Source organism: Protomyctophum parallelum (genome assembly GCF_964188405.1).
Source record: "Protomyctophum parallelum genome assembly, chromosome: 5".
NCBI lineage: Eukaryota > Metazoa > Chordata > Actinopteri > Myctophiformes > Myctophidae > Protomyctophum > Protomyctophum parallelum.
Genome location: NC_139702.1, coordinates 9172071 through 9190309, shown reverse-complemented (window position 1 = coordinate 9190309; position 18239 = coordinate 9172071). Strand labels below are relative to the sequence as shown.

The 18239-nt window shown below is 44.9% G+C and overlaps 1 protein-coding gene across 3 annotated transcripts in view; it reads left to right on the top strand.

The window, feature by feature from the left end:
* Window positions 1-18239, top strand: part of LOC310859365 (ras and Rab interactor 2-like) — a 74478-nt gene that overhangs the window by 2006 nt on the left and 54233 nt on the right. For all 3 annotated transcript variants that reach the window (XR_014569296.1, XM_083765869.1, XM_083765870.1), the window contains exons 2-4: window positions 13179-13273; window positions 14393-14594; window positions 15914-16028. Coding sequence is in view for 2 of the 3 variants with exons in the window: in XM_083765869.1 (XP_083621995.1) it covers window positions 13179-13273; window positions 14393-14594; window positions 15914-16028 (412 nt within the window). In the remaining variant the exon portion in view is untranslated. The remainder of the gene's footprint in view (window positions 1-13178; window positions 13274-14392; window positions 14595-15913; window positions 16029-18239) is intronic.

Below are 18239 nucleotides of genomic sequence, written 5' to 3'. Positions count from 1 at the left end.
GATCTTCTTCATGTTATTAGAACGCCATGCTTTGGTTTCTAATATGCTCATTAAGTCACAGAGTAATAACACATTGATGGATGACTATTCAGAGCTGCATATCCATCCAGATGAACTGTCCTATAGTCTCACTGTCATAACCCATTTTGGTGTTAGCATTATGCTATGCTTTAGCTATTGCAAAAATAGCAGATCTACAAGCTCATAGCGCGCCACCGAGTGGCGCGCTATGAGCTTGTAGATCTGCTATTTTTGAAAAAATTGAAGAACGACTGACAAAGAAACATAGCTTTTTCAGAAAACTGTCAGGATGTAGAAGACATTTTTTAGAATCTGATCTCAGGTCAGAATGGGATGATGTTGTAGTCTCACTGTTTTACTGGGGGAGAAACGGGAATGAAGAATGCCAGCTGCGATCGTTGTCGTTGGACACCAGACAAACACGCACGCACTGGAGTCCTAAAACGTTTTCACCCCATTTGCTCTTTCTCGCTTCGTTCCCCTTCTAATTTAACCCATTCTGTACGGGAACCCCTTTTGGTGTTTTAACTATTGAAAAATAGCAGATCTACAAGCTCATAGCGCGCCACCGAGTGGCGCGCTACGAGCTTGTAGGTCTGCATAACTTAGATTTGATGGACTTTGTATTTGAGAACATATTAACTATAATTGATTTAATTGGAACCACTTATTCCATATTGAGTATTGTTCCAAAATAGCCAATCTAACTCTAAGAGCTCACACCGTGTCACATGCCGTGACGGTTTGTGTGTTTGTAGATCTGCTATTGAAAGTGTTTAAAAATATTGGGTAATATTAACCCATTCTGAACGGGAACCTCTTTTGGTGTTTTAACCAAGTATTATGTTATACTTTAGCTATTTTTGAAAAATCGTGAAAATGTGGCACAAATCTTTGAATATAATTATATTCTTTCAGAAGACTTTCTTTTTTCATTTCGACGTCAGGTCTGACGTTTATAAATACATAAATAGAAAAATAAAAACATAATTGCTGTCGTCAAAGTGAAACATTGGCTAATAATAGATAATCTCATCCAGGCTGATGTATCGGTCAGGCTCTACTCTGTCTTTCTGTCAGACTGAATCGTTTCAGGGTCAGATGACACAAGCGGATAATTCTGCCCAGTCATGATGTCATGATATCTGAGTGTGTACGGCTCAACTGCTTCTGCAGAACTACTTACTCAGACTTCTGCTGGATTGTTTAGCCCCTTCTGACCTGAGATCAGATTCATACGAGGTTTCCACTGGACACACACTGGTCTGATGAACCCATTCTGACCTGAGATCAGATTCATACGAGGTTTCCACTGGACACACACTGGTCTGATGAACCCATTCTGACCTGAGATCAGATTCTAGAAATGTCAGTCGCTCTTCGATTTTTCAAAAATAGCAGACCTACAAGCTCGTATCGCGCCACTCGGTGGCGCGATATGAGCTTGTAGATCTACTATTTTTCAATAGCTAAAGCATAACATGATGCTAACCCCAAAATGGGTTCCCGTTCAGAATGGGTTAACTTTAGCCCCTTTTGGAGTTCATAGCATTATGTTATACTTTAGCTATTGAGAAATAGCAGATCTACAAGCTCATAGCGCGGCAGGTCTGCTATTTTTTGGAAAGATCGTGAAAATGTGCCTCTAATCTTTGAATATATTCTTTCAGAGTTTCAGTTTTTTAACTCGACTCTGGTGGGTCCCTGGAACAACATATTTTCAGATGGGCATAGTAGAAAGTATATATGACAGAGTAGAAAGTACATATGACAGAGTAGAAAGTACATATGACAGAGTAGAAAGTACATATGACAGAGTAGAAAGTACATATGACAGAGTAGAAAGTACATATATGACAGAGTAGAAAGTACATATATGACAGAGTAGAAAGTACATATGTGACAGAGTAGAAAGTACATATGACAGAGTAGAAAGGAAAAATGTAACTCTTCCAGTTAAATGAAACACTTAGTAGATACACGTCACATTGCATATCTGTACACCTTGGGGGTTTGGCAGGCTGCCCATAGCAATTATCTCAATCCCTTTGATGCGTCTGTGCGCGAGCGGCGCAAGTAGGTTAATAATTACTACCATAGGCCTATATTCTTCTTTAAGTTGGCCAGCAGTGGCAGTTTACCTGCTATAGCAAAAAAATCCAAAATTCATGTTTAGGCCGCGCTTCATGCTGACGAATGAAAATTCTGTGCGCATGCAGTGCTCATGTGAGCTGAGTGTCACTCTTGACACATGTGTGCACTGTGAAAGTGATGTTTTCGTTTTGTTTAATTGTACCTTACCTGTCCATGTGTTTTGTGTACACAATACACACAGCAGTCTGTAGGTCCTAATGCCCTACTTTGAGCTGTCTCTTTAAACTCTCTGCTTCTCAACAGCATCTCCGCTTCACTGGACCGAAAGGGGATTTCATTAAACTTTATAAGGAATCGTAGACTATCAGGATGTAGACTCCGACTCGGCATTGCACCTAAACACACTTTATCCCTATGTGCTCTGTTTGACCGGAGTCCCTCAGGGGTCTGTACTAGGCCCCCTCCTTTTTCTCTCTATACCAAATCTTTGCAGATAATTGCCAAACTGTAAGTGTATACGCTGGGTCACAGTGTGAGCATTGTGAGCTTGTAGATAGGCTATTTTTTGCCGAATGTTTGCCCCCAAAATTGGACTCGCTAGGGTTCATTATGCATGGCCATTTAATTATACTTTGTCAAAGACAAAGTAGCGCATTAGCAGATCTACAAACTTTTATAGTATATCTGCTGTTTGTTCTACTACTGCAGCTCTAGTGTTTTCTGCTAGGTTCCACCATTGCAAAAGAGTTGATCTCTCTGTGCACACATACTACTGTAGTAACTTACTAACAGGAGAGTCACACTTATTAGACTCGTATGTCTATAGACTTTAACCAGCTGTGGCACGCTATGAGCTTGTAGATCTGCTATTTTTCAATAGCTAAAGCATAACGTAATGCATAGCTTTTTCAGAAAACTGTCAGGATGTAGAAGACATTTTTTAGAATCTGATCTCAGGTCAAAAGTAGTTAAATATCTGTCTTGTGACTAAATAATAACTACACTATATGGAACACAGGTTCTTTTCTTTTTCCAGTTCCTGGAAAGTAATGGTTTTCCATTGCTATAAAAGTAATCGGTGTTAAACAAGGCCCGTGCTTGTATTTATTGCCATTAGCGGGTTAGCGCTCCTCAGTGCATTCATAATAACGGCTGTGTTCACTCACCGACCTTCATTTTCTGGCTGAGGAATTCCCCTTCATCTGTGATTGCTGTTTCTTTAGGTCCTTTACACTCTGACGGTGTTTATTTCATGCGATTAATTCACATTAATTTATTTTAACTTGCTGCTGTTTGTGTCATGAGGACGTCCTGTATATATAGAGGCGACGAAGCGACGTTTTTTTTCTCTCGAAACAATATGGACTTTCCGACGCAAATGAATCGGCAACCTGTGTGAATGAGGCATCGCCAAATTAGCTGTTGTTTGATGTGAAATGTTCGCCGACGCATTTTCAGAACAGTTTTTCAGCACGCTGCTGGTGTGTGAGGAACTTTATTCCACACCTCCTCTAGCCCCTTGTAGCAAAGGCAGTAGCCTCGTTTTGTTACCAAACATTTCCGTGCCAAATAACCATATAGCCTCTGGCTGCAGTCGCCCCTATTACAAAATGTAAAAAAGGTAGATGGTCTAGTTCTACTACATACTAGAGCTATATGCGGCCCTCACACCTACGTTGTATAGCGCCGATCTGACCGATATTATGTCTGAGTCATTGTGTCGGGGGGCTTTGTCAAGAGTACCCGCTGTACCTGTCTGTCTGTAAGTAAGTAAGTAAATTCTATTTATAAAGCACCTTTCGAAGCAAAGCTACAAGGTGCTGAACAACAATTGACACAGTAAAAACAAATGGAAGCACAGAAAAAAAACAGAACAAATACAGTTGTGACTATAAATGAGCAGAACCAAAAACAAAACGGGGCAGAACAAAGACATAGGGCTATAAAAGGGCTCAGGTCAAAGGTCAAAGGTACATGGGAGAAATACTTACGGAATAAATGAGCCTTTGGGAGTCTCTTAACCCATTCTGACCTGAGATCAGATTCATACGAGGTTTCCACTGGACACACACTGGTCTGATGAACCCATTCTGACCTGAGATCAGATTCTAAAAATGTCAGTCGTTCTTTGATTTTTACAAAAATAGCAGACCTACAAGCTCGTAGCGCGCCACTCGGTGGCGCGCTATGAGCTTGTAGGTCTGCTGTTTTTCAATAGCTAATGCTATTAGCCAGAGGCAAGGCATTCCATAGGGTAGTGTCCCTTTGGTGCCCACATGGTGATCTCCATGTATGTGTCGGTCCTTGGTTTTATGACCGTACAGTTTAACCCATTCTGACCTGAGATCAGATTCATACGAGGTTTCCGCCGGACCCACACTGGTCTGATGAATCCATTCTGACCTGAGATCAGATTCTAAAAATGTCAGTCGCTCTTCGTTTAAAAAAAAATAGCAGACCTACAAGCTCGTATCGCGCCACTCGGTGGCGCGATATGAGCTTGTAGATCTGCTGTTTTTCAATAGCTAAAGCATAACATGATGCTAACACCAAAATGGGTGCCCGGTCAGAATGGGATAATGGAGATCCCTATTTTGCATGCCCATGAATGGGCATATATATCGGTTGGATCGGCTGTTCTGGACGACCGTATAATCCCAGCGACTCTAGCCCACTCTCTTGACTCCTCGATGATACCCATGCCACGTTTGAAGACGGTCTTATAAACATGCACGTGACCATGTATGGGCATAACGGTCGCATCTCAGGCTGTATCGCTCGGGTTGGGGTCGTTACGTTTAGTTTGACTCGGATAGATATTGAGGAAAATAGCAGATCTACAAGCTCACAACGGCTGGTGTTGGCCAGGCCTTGTGAGCTTGTAGATCGGCTATTTTCAAAAGGTTTGCCTCTTTCTTATATGATTTGACAATTTGGCCAATTAATGTTTGACCAGTTTTTTTACTTTTGATGCAGTAATACTTTCCTTTTTTTATATTAAAAAAAGTCTTTAATCCATTTAGACCTGAGGTCGATTCTACAAATTGTCTTCTAAATCCCGACAGTTGTCTGAAAAACCTAGGTTTCTATGTCGGCGGTTCTCAAACCTGTTTAAAACCGTATGTTAAGGACGCCAAAAATTGGCCGCCAACCTCCATCTGAAAACATATTGTTCCAGGGAGGGACCCCCAGAAGCAAATATTTGAGTTAAAAACGTTTGCTGTGAACGAATATGTTTTCAAAGATTTGCACACATTTTCACTATTTTTCAAAAATAGATCTACAAGTTTGTAGATCTGCTATTTTTCAACAGTTAAAGTTTTAAATAATGGTTAAGGTGCGTCGTTCCAGCCAACTTCCAGGACTAATTGCGCTGGATGTAGGCTCACAGGCTATCTTAACCCATTCTGACCGGGCACCCATTTTGGTGTTGGCATCATGTTATGCTTTAGCTATTGAAAAATAGCAGATCTACAAGCTCATATCGCGCCACCGAGTGGCGCGATACGAGCTTGTAGGTCTGCTATTTTTAGAATTTTTAGAATCTGATCTCAGGTCAGAATGGGTTCATCAGACCAGTGTGTGTCCGGCGGAAACCTCGTATGAATCTGATCTCAGGTCAGAATGGGTTCATCAGACCAGTGTGTGTCCGGCGGAAACCTCGTTATGAATCTGATCTCAGGTCAGAATGGGTTAACACTGCAGATATAACAGGCTGACTCATGATTGCTGTGTACGGTATAATACAACATTACGCTGACAGAGTGAGCTTTTTGGGGGAGACAGAACTGGCTCCAGTCGTCCTTTCTTTCTGGGGGGAATTACAGGGGTTCTGCGGTCACAGTGGTCTGGCCTGGAGCCTTCCATATGTGCTGGAAACGCTTGAAAATGATGCCTCCTAGTGGGTTATATCAGAAGCAGACCATAATGGTGGCAGAGCGTTGCCTGTTTCTCTGTCATGTTAAAGCAGTGCTTCTATAATTTATATATTTTTTTGTCCCACGATTTTGTAACCCATTTTTCACCCCTGTGTCAATCATCCTGTGATGTGATCCTGGGCTCTACACACCCTCCGCCAACCTAGGGAGAGCAACGGACTTAACTCATGCTTCCTTCATGCCTGAGTGTCCAAGTTGCTCCTTTACACCTGACAGGGGGGAGTTTCCCTGGTTGGACGTAGCACGTGGAAGGAACACGTTATTCCAACCAGTTCCTTTCCCCTCCATCAGGCGCCCCGGCTGGCCAGGGGGAGGCAGTTTAGAGACCAGGATTACTGCATGTTTTTGTGAGGGTACCTACCCTAGTGGACACGGGGAGAACATGCAAACTCCACACAGAAAGGCCCTTTCGCCAACCCCGCCTCGGGTATGGGCACTGATGACGCGGAGGAGGAAACACGCCGCCAGCACCCACAGCGCCCCGAGCGGGAATCGAACCCAGGACCTTCTAGCTGTGAGGCGACAGCACTACCAACTGTGCCACCGTGCCCCTAAAAAAAAAGCAGTGGTTCTGAAGAAGGTCCGGAGTAGGGATGCTCCGATCAGGTTTTTTGGATCACCGATTGTTTTTCTCATGATCGACCGATACCGATATGGCCGATACAGATCTTGTGCGTAAGAGGCAAATTTGAATATTTCCAAAATTATTATAATTATGTCAAAACCCACATCAAAACTGTTCCTGTGTGTAGGGAGGAAGGGGAGAATGTTTAAAGGCCTGTCACAAAAATGCAAAATGATATTATACTATATATCTGATTGACATTTATACCACTTAAATAGTGTAAAAGATCGGTTTCTCTATATGGGGTAAATTGCCGATCAATGAAAGGAATGATCGGAATGATCAGAGATCGGCTGTATCGGCCGATATTTACTCTGATCGGTGGCCCGATTATCGGAGCATCTCTAGTCCGGAGGGACCGTAACGTTGCATTATTAACCCATTCTGACCGGGCACCCATTTTGGTGTCGGCATCATGTCATGCTTTATCTATTGAAAAATAGCAGATCTACAAGCTCATATCGCGCCACCGAGTGGCGCGCTACGAGCTTGTAGGTCTGCTATTTTTGAAAAAATCGAAGAACGACTGACATTTTTTAGAATCTGATCTCAGGTCAGAATGGGTTTAATCAGACCAGTGTGTCCAGTGGAAACCTCGTATGAATCTGATCTCAGGTCAGAATGGGTTAAAAGAAAATACTCATGTACAGATACACGGGTGTGCGGGTGTATTTTCATTCCTTTCATTGATGTCCACTGGTCTACGGCTCTACGCACCTGGCCTACACACCTGGCCTACACACCTGGCCTACGCACCTGTGATGTCCACTGGCCTACGCACCTGTGCATACGCCTGATTTCTAGGTGTGCGAAAGCTTTTTCCTACAAAGCAGTGGTTCTCAAAGCAGGGAATGGTGTATATATGATGATTTCAGGTGTGCCAGTGACAGTACAGTGACAGTACAGTACAGTAGTACATTACAGCGGGGCGGCACGCCGGATTTGGGCCGGCAACCTGGGTGCCTTCCTGTGGCTCTGGAACTAACCTGGGTGCCTTCCTGTGGCTCTGGAACTAACCTGGGTGCCTTCCTGTGGGTCTGGAACTAACCTGGGTGCCTTCCTGTGGATCTGGAACTAACCTGGGTGCCTTCCTGTGGGTCTGAAACTAACCTGGGTGCCTTCCTGTGGCTCTGAAACTAACCTGGGTGCCTTCCTGTGGCTCTGAAACTAACCTGGGTGCCTTCCTGTGGCTCTGAAACTAACCTGGGTGCCTTCCTGTGGCTCTGAAACTAACCTGGGTGCCTTCCTGTGGCTCTGAAACTAACCTGGGTGCCTTCCTGTGGCTCTGAAACTAACCTGGGTGCCTTCCTGTGGCTCTGGAACTAACCTGGGTGCCTTCCTGTGGCTCTGAAACTAACCTGGGTGCCTTCCTGTGGCTCTGAAACTAACCTGGGTGCCTTCCTGTGGCTCTGGAACTAACCTGGGTGCCTTCCTGTGGATCTGAAACTAACCTGGGTGCCTTCCTGTGGCTCTGGAACTAACCTGGGTGCCTTCCTGTGGCTCTGGAACTAACCTGGGTGCCTTCCTGTGGGTCTGGAACTAACCTGGGTGCCTTCCTGTGGCTCTGGAACTAACCTGGGTGCCTTCCTGTGGGTCTGAAACTAACCTGGGTGCCTTCCTGTGGCTCTGAAACTAACCTGGGTGCCTTCCTGTGGCTCTGAAACTAACCTGGGTGCCTTCCTGTGGCTCTGAAACTAACCTGGGTGCCTTCCTGTGGCTCTGAAACTAACCTGGGTGCCTTCCTGTGGCTCTGAAACTAACCTGGGTGCCTTCCTGTGGCTCTGAAACTAACCTGGGTGCCTTCCTGTGGCTCTGGAACTAACCTGGGTGCCTTCCTGTGGCTCTGAAACTAACCTGGGTGCCTTCCTGTGGCTCTGAAACTAACCTGGGTGCCTTCCTGTGGCTCTGGAACTAACCTGGGTGCCTTCCTGTGGATCTGAAACTAACCTGGGTGCCTTCCTGTGGCTCTGGAACTAACCTGGGTGCCTTCCTGTGGATCTGGAACTAACCTGGGTGCCTTCCTGTGGGTCTGGAACTAACCTGGGTGCCTTCCTGTGGCTCTGGAACTAACCTGGGTGCCTTCCTGTGGATCTGGAACTAACCTGGGTGCCTTCCTGTGGGTCTGAAACTAACCTGGGTGCCTTCCTGTGGCTCTGGAACTAACCTGGGTGCCTTCCTGTGGCTCTGGAACTAACCTGGGTGCCTTCCTGTGGATCTGGAACTAACCTGGGTGCCTTCCTGTGGGTCTGGAACTAACCTGGGTGCCTTCCTGTGGATCTGGAACTAACCTGGGTGCCTTCCTGTGGCTCTGAAACTAACCTGGGTGCCTTCCTGTGGCTCTGGAACTAACCTGGGTGCCTTCCTGTGGCTCTGGAACTAACCTGGGTGCCTTCCTGTGGCTCTGAAACTAACCTGGGTGCCTTCCTGTGGCTCTGGAACTAACCTGGGTGCCTTCCTGTGGATCTGGAACTAACCTGGGTGCCTTCCTGTGGCTCTGGAACTAACCTGGGTGCCTTCCTGTGGCTCTGGAACTAACCTGGGTGCCTTCCTGTGGCTCTGGAACTAACCTGGGTGCCTTCCTGTGGCTCTGGAACTAACCTGGGTGCCTTCCTGTGGCTCTGGAACTAACCTGGGTGCCTTCCTGTGGCTCTGGAACTAACCTGGGTGCCTTCCTGTGGGTCTGGAACTAACCTGGGTGCCTTCCTGTGGCTCTGGAACTAACCTGGGTGCCTTCCTGTGGCTCTGGAACTAACCTGGGTGCCTTCCTGTGGGTCTGGAACTAACCTGGGTGCCTTCCTGTGGCTCTGGAACTAACCTGGGTGCCTTCCTGTGGCTCTGGAACTAACCTGGGTGCCTTCCTGTGGGTCTGGAACTAACCTGGGTGCCTTCCTGTGGATCTGGAACTAACCTGGGTGCCTTCCTGTGGATCTGGAACTAACCTGGGTGCCTTCCTGTGGATCTGGAACTAACCTGGGTGCCTTCCTGTGGCTCTGGAACTAACTTGCTAACTTTATTTATTATATTTTATCTTGGAATCCATATCACTGGTAGACAGGTTACTGAACTGTTCATTCTAGAAATGGTGCCATCAAATTAAAAAAAAACAAATCCCAATGAGAGGCACAATATAGGGACTCTGGTTTGTAAATGTTTGAGAAACACTTTTCAAAATCATGCAAGTTTCAACGTCGGTTCAGATATCTGAGAAGATGTTTAACCCATTTTGGGCGGGAACCCCTGTTGGTGTTTTAAGCATTATGTCATACTTCAGCTATTGAAAAAGCAGATCTACAAGCTCATAGCGTGCCACCGAGTGGCGCGCTATATGAGCTTGTAGGTCTGCTATTTTATTAAATTCGTGAAAATGTGCCTGAAATCTTTGAATATATATTCTTTCAGAGCGTGTTTTTAACTAAAATCTTTGCTTCTGAGGGGTCTATGGAACAACATGTTTTCAGATGGGGGTCGACGGCCAAATACATCTAGTTTTGGGGGTCTTTGACATGAAAATGTTTGAAATGTTTTCAGAAAACTGTCAGGAATTAGAAGGTCAAAATGGGTTAATAACATGCCCTTGAATTGTGTCGTAATACCTCTGTAGAAGTGAAGCGAAGATTATATCAAGCATTCCAATGCCTTAGAAAAATAAAGCTGCTGCAAGGCGAGGCAGGTTTATTTGTAAAGCACCGTTTTTTTCAACAAGGCAATGTTCGAGGGCTTCACATGATAAACCATTAAGTAAAAGAAAAACATTATAAAATGACATTTGAATAAAAATAAAGAATAAACAGGAAAGAAACAGTTTATATATTGTTATTGTATTGTTCACCTTTGTCCTTAAGAATGCAAATATGCCATTTGTCCTTCTCCTTGTGAAATGCCTCAGCAGTCTGAATATTCCAAGACCCCAATATATGCTGACCAGATATTTACTGAATGTATTGTTATGGTTACAGCGTGGCTCAGTAGCACGGGCGTCTCTTTATCTGTAAATATGCTCCTCTCGCTGCTTTCCTTAACCCATTCTGACCTGAGATCAGATTCTAAAAGTGTCTTAGATTTTTCAAAAATAGCAGACCTACAAGCTCATATCGCGCCACCGAGTGGCGCGATATGAGCTTGTAGATCTGCTATTTTTAAATAGCTAAAGCACGACACGATGCTAACACCAAAATGGGTTCCCGTTCAGAATGGGTTAATGTACTTGAGCTCATGTATTAAACCTCTATCTTATAATGTAAGTGTCTCAGACAACGCTTGCCTCGACCATTACAGGTTGGTACAGAATTCCTGGACACCTGCAAAGACACTGTTACAGTAGTAACATTGTGTCTCTATCCTTATAATCAAGTGGGCTTTGAAAAGCGAGTGGCGCGCTACGAGCTTGTAGGGGTCTGCTATTTTTTTTAAAGTCGTGAAAATGTGCCTCAAATCTTTGAATATATATTATTACAGAGTGAACATTTTAACTCAAATCTTTGCTGTCCCTGGAACAACATACTGTATTTTCAAATGGGGGGGCGGAGGCATATTACATATACTTTTTGGGGTCCTTGACATGAAATATTGAGCACCACTGACTGATACAGAATCATGGTTTTTCAGAAAACTGTCATGATTTTGAAGACATTCTTTTAATTTTGACGTCAGGCCTAAATGACAGGAGAAGATAGTGCTGTTATACTTTAGTTTACTACAGTATATCATCTGGGCTGTTAATCGGCCGCTGGCACGAGTGTGCAGTTGGTGAAATCTTATTGAATGACTTCAGTGTTTTATAATTGTCTTTTTTTTTGTATCAATTAGAATGGAAAACATCATGAAATGCCCTCTTGTCCAATTAAATTACTAGACTGGAAGTAACTGTTGTGTAAATGCAGTTAACATAAAGCCGGTCTATGTAGATTATTGGATCTTGTCCCATTCTGCTTCTGTTTGACTAATTTAACCCCTTTGTGTTTTAAACATTATGTTATAATTTAGCTATTGAAAAATAGCAGATCCACAAGCTCATAGCGCGCCACTCGGTGGCGCGCTATGAGCTTGTAGGTCTGCTATTTCTTTTTTAATCGTGAAAATATTTATTTCAGAAAACTGGAGGATTTAGAAGATTATTTTTAAAATTTTGAGGTCAGGCCTAAATGGGATAATCCAGAGCAGAAGGCCTTATCCGTCTCCTCCTAGAAATAGCCTCGACTGATAAGGACGAGGTCAAGGGTCAAAACCTTATCCCTGTCCTCTTGACCACTTCCTCCATTTCCCTTCTTGGTTTGGAGCTATCATGCAGATGTTTACATTTCCGCAGATGTGTTTACAACCATCTTGGTTGAAGTTCAGATAAGGTGAATGTCTGTTTTTCTTGTGTCCGTCTATTTTCCTGTGTGTGCGCGCGCGGCGAGCGGCGTGTATATCTGTACAGTCATTTCATATTTTATACAGTATATTTCATGAATGTATGCTGTATTTTATACTTAGTCGTATGACAATATCATGAGTGTCAATAGCAGTGGAAACAGGCAATCTACAAGATTTGCCCAGAATAATGGCTTTTAATGTATTTATTTCTTCTAAAGGACGGGAACTCCTTTTGGTGTTTCAAGCATTATGTTATACTTTAGCAATAGAAAATAGCTCTGAGTGCCGCGCTACGACCTTTTAGATTTTTCTTTTTTTTTTTTTTTGTGAAAATGTGGCGCAAATCTTTATTTATATTTTCGTAGTTTTTTAACGGGGGGGGGGGGGGGGGGGGCTGGGGTAGTCCCTGGAACAACATATTTTCAGATGTGGGTCTGCGGCCAAATACAGATAATTCTGAAATGCATCCACAGATTCCTTTTTCCTTTTCCTGAAACGTAGCGGCGTTGGGACATACAACAAGGTTTCACAGAGGAGAGGTGTGTGCGTGAGGAATGGACGTGTGTGTGTGTGTGTGTGTGTATGTATGTGTGTGTGTGTGGAATGGATGTGTATCTGGGTGTGTGTGTGTGGAATGGATGTGTATCTGTGTGTGTGTGTGTGTGTGTGTGTGTGTGTGTGTGTGTGTGTGTGTGTGTGTGTGTGTGTGTGTGTGTGTGTGTGTGTGTGTGTAATGGACGTGTATCTGTGTGTGTGTGTGTGTGTGTGTGTGTAATGGACATGTATCTGTCTGTGTGTGTGTGTGTGTGTGTGTGTGTGTGTGTGTGTGTGTGTGTGTGTAATGGACATGTATCTGGGTGTGTGTGTGTGTGTGGCTCATTATTGTTGAGGCTTTGTCTACATGCTTCCTGTAGGAAGTGATGTAACATACACAGGATAGGAAAACGGACAAAGTTTTTCCCTGCCTTGGTTTGGACAGAGAAGAGTCGGACGAGAAGAACCGTATCACCGCCGCCGCCGCCCGCCGCCATCCCACCCGGGGTCTCCATTTCATTCTCCGCCTCTTTCGTCTCATGGGCTTTCTTTCCTTGGTTGATATTATGACGTGCTGATAAAGCCTTGGCCGTTTGTCTCGTCTTCCCCAGCTGATCGACACCTTTGCGTCGGAGCTGGGAGAGCTGGAGCAGGAGATGGTCCAGACAGCCCCCGAGGAGGAGAAGGAGCCTATGGTCCTGCAAGGGTGAGAGAAGAAGCTGTTTTAACCCATTCTGACCTGAGATCAGATTCATACGAGGTTTCCGCCGGGGACACACACTGGTCTGATTAAACCCATTCTGACCTGAGATCAGATTCTAAAAAATGTCATTTTGTCGTTCTTCGATTTTTTTCAAAAATAGCAGACCTACAAGCTCCTATCGCGCCACTCGGTGGCGCGATATGAGCTTGTAGATCTGCTATTTTTCAATAGCTAAAGCACGACATGATGCCGACACCAAAATGGGTGCCCGGTCAGAAAGGGCAGTAGAACGTATGGCATCATGTTGACTCTGTGTGGTCAGTCGAGGCATTCTGCACAGCGGTCCAGGCCAACATAGGTTATATACGGTGGTGGTGACACAAGTAGTTTGGTTTTGTCTTATCTACTTGTTTGTTTTCTTAGCTTTTTTGGTGTAAATCAGCCTTGGGTATCTGGAAAGGCGCTATGTCAATTATTACTATTACTATTATTACTATTACTATTTATTTTACTATTACTATTACTAGTCGTTATTTGTAGTCCTTTATATCAGAATGCTCTACACATTTCCACCACAAGATGCAGACAGTTTCCCACTTTCTCATCCCTCTCTGTGTCTCTGTCTCTGTCTCTGTCTCTGTCTCTGTGTCTGTCTCTGTCTCTGTCTCTGTCTCTGTCTCTGTCTCTCTCTCTCTGTCTCTGTCTCTGTCTCTGTCTCTCTCTCTGTCTCTGTCTCTGTCTCTCTGTCTCTGTCTCTGTCTCTGTCTCTCTCTCTGTCTCTCTGTCTCTGTCTGTCTCTGTCTGTCTCTGTCTCTGTCTCTGTCTCTGTCTCTGTCTCTGCCTCTGTCTCTGTCTCTGTCTGTCTCTGTCTCTGCCTCTGTCTCTGTCTCTCTGTCTCTGTCTCTGTCTCTGTCTCTGTCTCTGTCTCTGTCTCTGTCTCTGTCTCTGTCTCTGTCTCTGTCTCTGTCTCTCTCTGTCTCTGTCTCTGTCTCTCTGTCTCTCTGTCTCTGTCGCTGTCTCTGTCTCTGTCTCTGTCTCTCTCTCTGTCTCTGTCTCTGTCTCTCTCTCTGTCTCTCTCTCTCTCCCTCTCTCCCTCTCTCTCTCTCTCTCTCTCTCTCTCAGTCTGGAGGGCGAGGTCAGTGGGGTGTACCTGCAGTCCCCGCACTGTGGCGGCGGGGCGGGAGGTGAAAGGGATTCTGGGTATGACTCGCTGCGCCGGAGGATGAGCGTGCTGGACCGTCTGACGCAGACCCACGCCGTGTGGCTGCTGCTGCCGCTCAGCGAGGAGGAGGCCCAGCGCATCCTGCTGCGGCAGCCGCCAGGGGTGAGGGCACGCCACGCACCCACATGTATTTAATGTAGAGGGGGGGGGGGGGGACAGCCACCAGGGGTGAGGGCATGCCACGCGCCGACCCACCGCCTCTCCAGATGTATAGAGGATAGGGCTGACCCAAAAAAAACGTTTAATCGATGTTCAATCGATACGCACGGGAATCGATTTGCAACGCCTCCTCCCCTCTCCCCCTCACTCGTGGTAACAACAAGGAAGCCAACACAGACCAGCTACAGCCTGCAGTCATGCCGCCACAAAAGAAATCTAAAGTGTGGTTGCATTTTAGAATATGCAAGGAGAACAAAGAACAAGTGGTGTACAGTGTCAACTAGAAAAAGTGCCCTTCTGGGCACAGGTCTCCACCAGGATAGGAATGTAGGACATTACAGCTTGCCTTCATCTCTTAACCAATCAGGATGGAGTCTGAGAAATCTGAAAGACCCGTTTCGTTGAATGGCTCTAGAGAGACTGTGTACCAATTTGCGCGATGTTTGGACAAAATCTGTAGGTGTACTGTGCAAAAACTTGTTTTGCACAAAGCGGCCTCCTGGTGGCGCTATAACAGGCCGTTCTGGAAATTTTGGGGCAGAGGTTCATAAGGCGGTCACAGTGGTCCTAGTGCCTGCCCAGCATCGTGGAGTCTAGGGGTTCGAATCCACCGCGGTGCATGAGCATCTCTATCAGTGGTTCTCAAGCTTTTCAGCTATGATGACTTAAACTAAGACTAAATATGTTCGTCAACAAATAAAAACTAAATAGAAATGTTAGGAAGGGACTAGTGGACAACAGATACAGTGCGTGCGTGCGTGCGTGCATTAATTAATGCGCTATTCATTTGACTGTTCTTCCTACCAACAATGCAACTGCCGTGTGTGTCCACCAGAGGGTGCTGCAAATGGCAAATCCAGACACATGTGGCTCAACTAAATTAACACCTGGATTGCCTTGTTAACTTTTAATGCTAACGGACAACAACAACAGTCGTACCGTAATAACTAGTGACTTATCCTGCAAGTACCCAAATGACCCTCGTGTTATACTCTTGATTAATAATATTCATTTGTATAATAGTGTTACTTACTATTATCTTACTTCCCAAATAATCTATTATTGCATTTCCAGTGAAATAGCCAAAATACTTAAATAAAGTCATTATTACCAAGTCATGGGTATGATGGGTGTGATGTTCTGTGAACTCATGGCACTGTAAGGGACTTGCAGTGATAAAAGTGTCACACACACACACACACACACACAACATGAATCACTTTTCATTGTTGGTGAATCGAATCCTATCCCGCTGATTTCAGGTGTTCCTGGTGAGGAAATCGACAACTCTGCAGAGAAAAGTCCTGTCTGTTCGCGTGAAGGAACATGAGTCAGAATGTCCTATCAGTCATTTCCCCGTCAAAGAGAGCCAGTACAGTGAGTATCATCACATCACACATCACACACGTCACTGACACTGTCTGTATTTAAAACGTTTTGATACCAGGCCCACAAATGATGTCTGACTCACGTCTGTAACACCACATACAGTATGCGGTACAGTGTGTACCATAGATGGCAAGCTTCCTATCAACGCAACGTATTAACTCAATGTTGTTTTTTCCACCCCACAACTAATTACAGTTTTGGTTTGGACTACCTACATGTAAGCCCAAGCCAAAGTTGCAAGTTTATGCAAGTTCTCCAAAATGGCTTCCTCTGCAATGCTTTAGAAATGCTTTGGAAAATGGTTGGCAGCAGATCTAGCCGAGTCTATACCGTACCGTGAGTCATAGTCAAAGGGCTACACGTGCCAGCCAGGCCACCGTTATGGTCATTTAAGACTTAAAGGAGCTTAAATGAGCTGAAAACGTTTGGGAAACGCGTACTTTAAAGTTTAACTCAGGGTTTCCCCGAACCTCTTCAGCTCGAGACCCAAAAAGATAAATATGGTGTTTTTGAACCCACAACTTACAAAAATACATTATGAATGAATCACACGAAAAGCCCCATTTCAAATCGGTGAAAGTAGCTCAGCCCATTTTTCCAAATGTTTGGGAAACACTACTTTAGCCAAATTAGGCCTGACGTCGAAATTTAAATCCTTTTCTGAAATACCTGTTTCTGTATCAGTGGTGCTCAATATTTCATGTCAAGGTAAGGACCACAACATTTTTATGTAATTGGCCGCCGACCCCCATCTGAAAATATGTTGTTCCAGGAACCCCTCAGAAGCAAAGATTTCAGTTAAAAACGTTCGCTCTGAAAGAATATACAGTCAAAGATTTGCGACACATTTTCAAGAATTTTCAAAAATAGCATAATAGCATAAAAAATAAATACATAATGCTTAAAACACCAAAAAGGGTTCCCGCCCAGAATGGGTTAAATGGAATCTGATGAATTGAAACTGGAGGACCCCAATGGATAGTGGAAAACGAGCCATAGTGCTTTCTTGGGGTTTTTGTAATCCTTAAATTATTATTCTACAAACTGTTAATAAAGTTTGAAATCAATCTAAATAAAGCCTTGACAAAACTAGGTAAATACTCTTTACAATGTATTATGTGCATTTCTTCTAGTATTCTTTAAAATCCTTCCTATTTACCTACCGGTTATTGTATATTCTTAACATCTCGTCTTGTGGTTGTATCCGCATAAAATAATGTTTCACTATAACTTTTTTTATTTTTTATTTTTTTACATGCGTTCAGCATTAACCTTTTATACTGAGGCGAGGAAGTAATTGGTAGAGATTTCGGCGCCCATATTGAATGAATAAATGGATCAGTGGTAGTGCCAGAGTGATGACATACAAGCTGTGGATTTTCCACACTTGGAATGACAAAACACATGGGAGCGGAGTGGATGGGAGGGAGCGGAGTGGATGGGAGGACAAAACACATGGGAGCGGAGTGGATGGGAGGACAAAACACATGGGAGCGGAGTGGATGGGAGGGAGCGGAGTGGATTGGAGTGAGTGGAGTGGAGTGGAGTGGATGGGAGGGAGCGGAGTGGATTGGAGTGAGTGGAGTGGAGTGGAGTGGATGGGAGGGAGCGGAGTGGATTGGAGTGAGTGGAGTGGAGTGGATGGGAGGGAGCGGAGTGGATGGGAGGACAAAACACATGGGAGCGGAGTGGATTGGAGTGAGTGGAGTGGAGTCGATGGGAGGGAGCGGAGTGGATGGGAGGGGTCGGCCTGCGGTTTGGCCTTCAGATCTGGGTCAGCTGTAGTCCACCAGGACTCTCATCATGAGCACATTGTTGTGTTAACAAGACCAGTAGTTCTCAGCCTTTGTCATTTCAAGGACCCCCAGGTTGTTTAACATTAGGCCACGGACCCCCCCCTTCCCCCACCCCATTTGATACGATTCTTATCCCCAAACTACACTGTCAAATGCTCCGTGTTAATTTAACTCTTGAGAGTGTACAAATGGAACCAAACTTAGGGGTACGGGGCGGCGGCGGTGGCTCAGGTGGTAGAGTGGCCGGATGGAAACCGCAAGGTTGCCCGTTCGAACCCGGGCTCTCCCAGAGTTAGTGTCGAAGTGTCCTTTGAGCAAGACACTGAACCCCTAATTGCTCCTGATGTGCTGGTTGGTGCCCTGCATGGTTTCCGACCCGTCGCCATCGGTGTATGAATGTGTG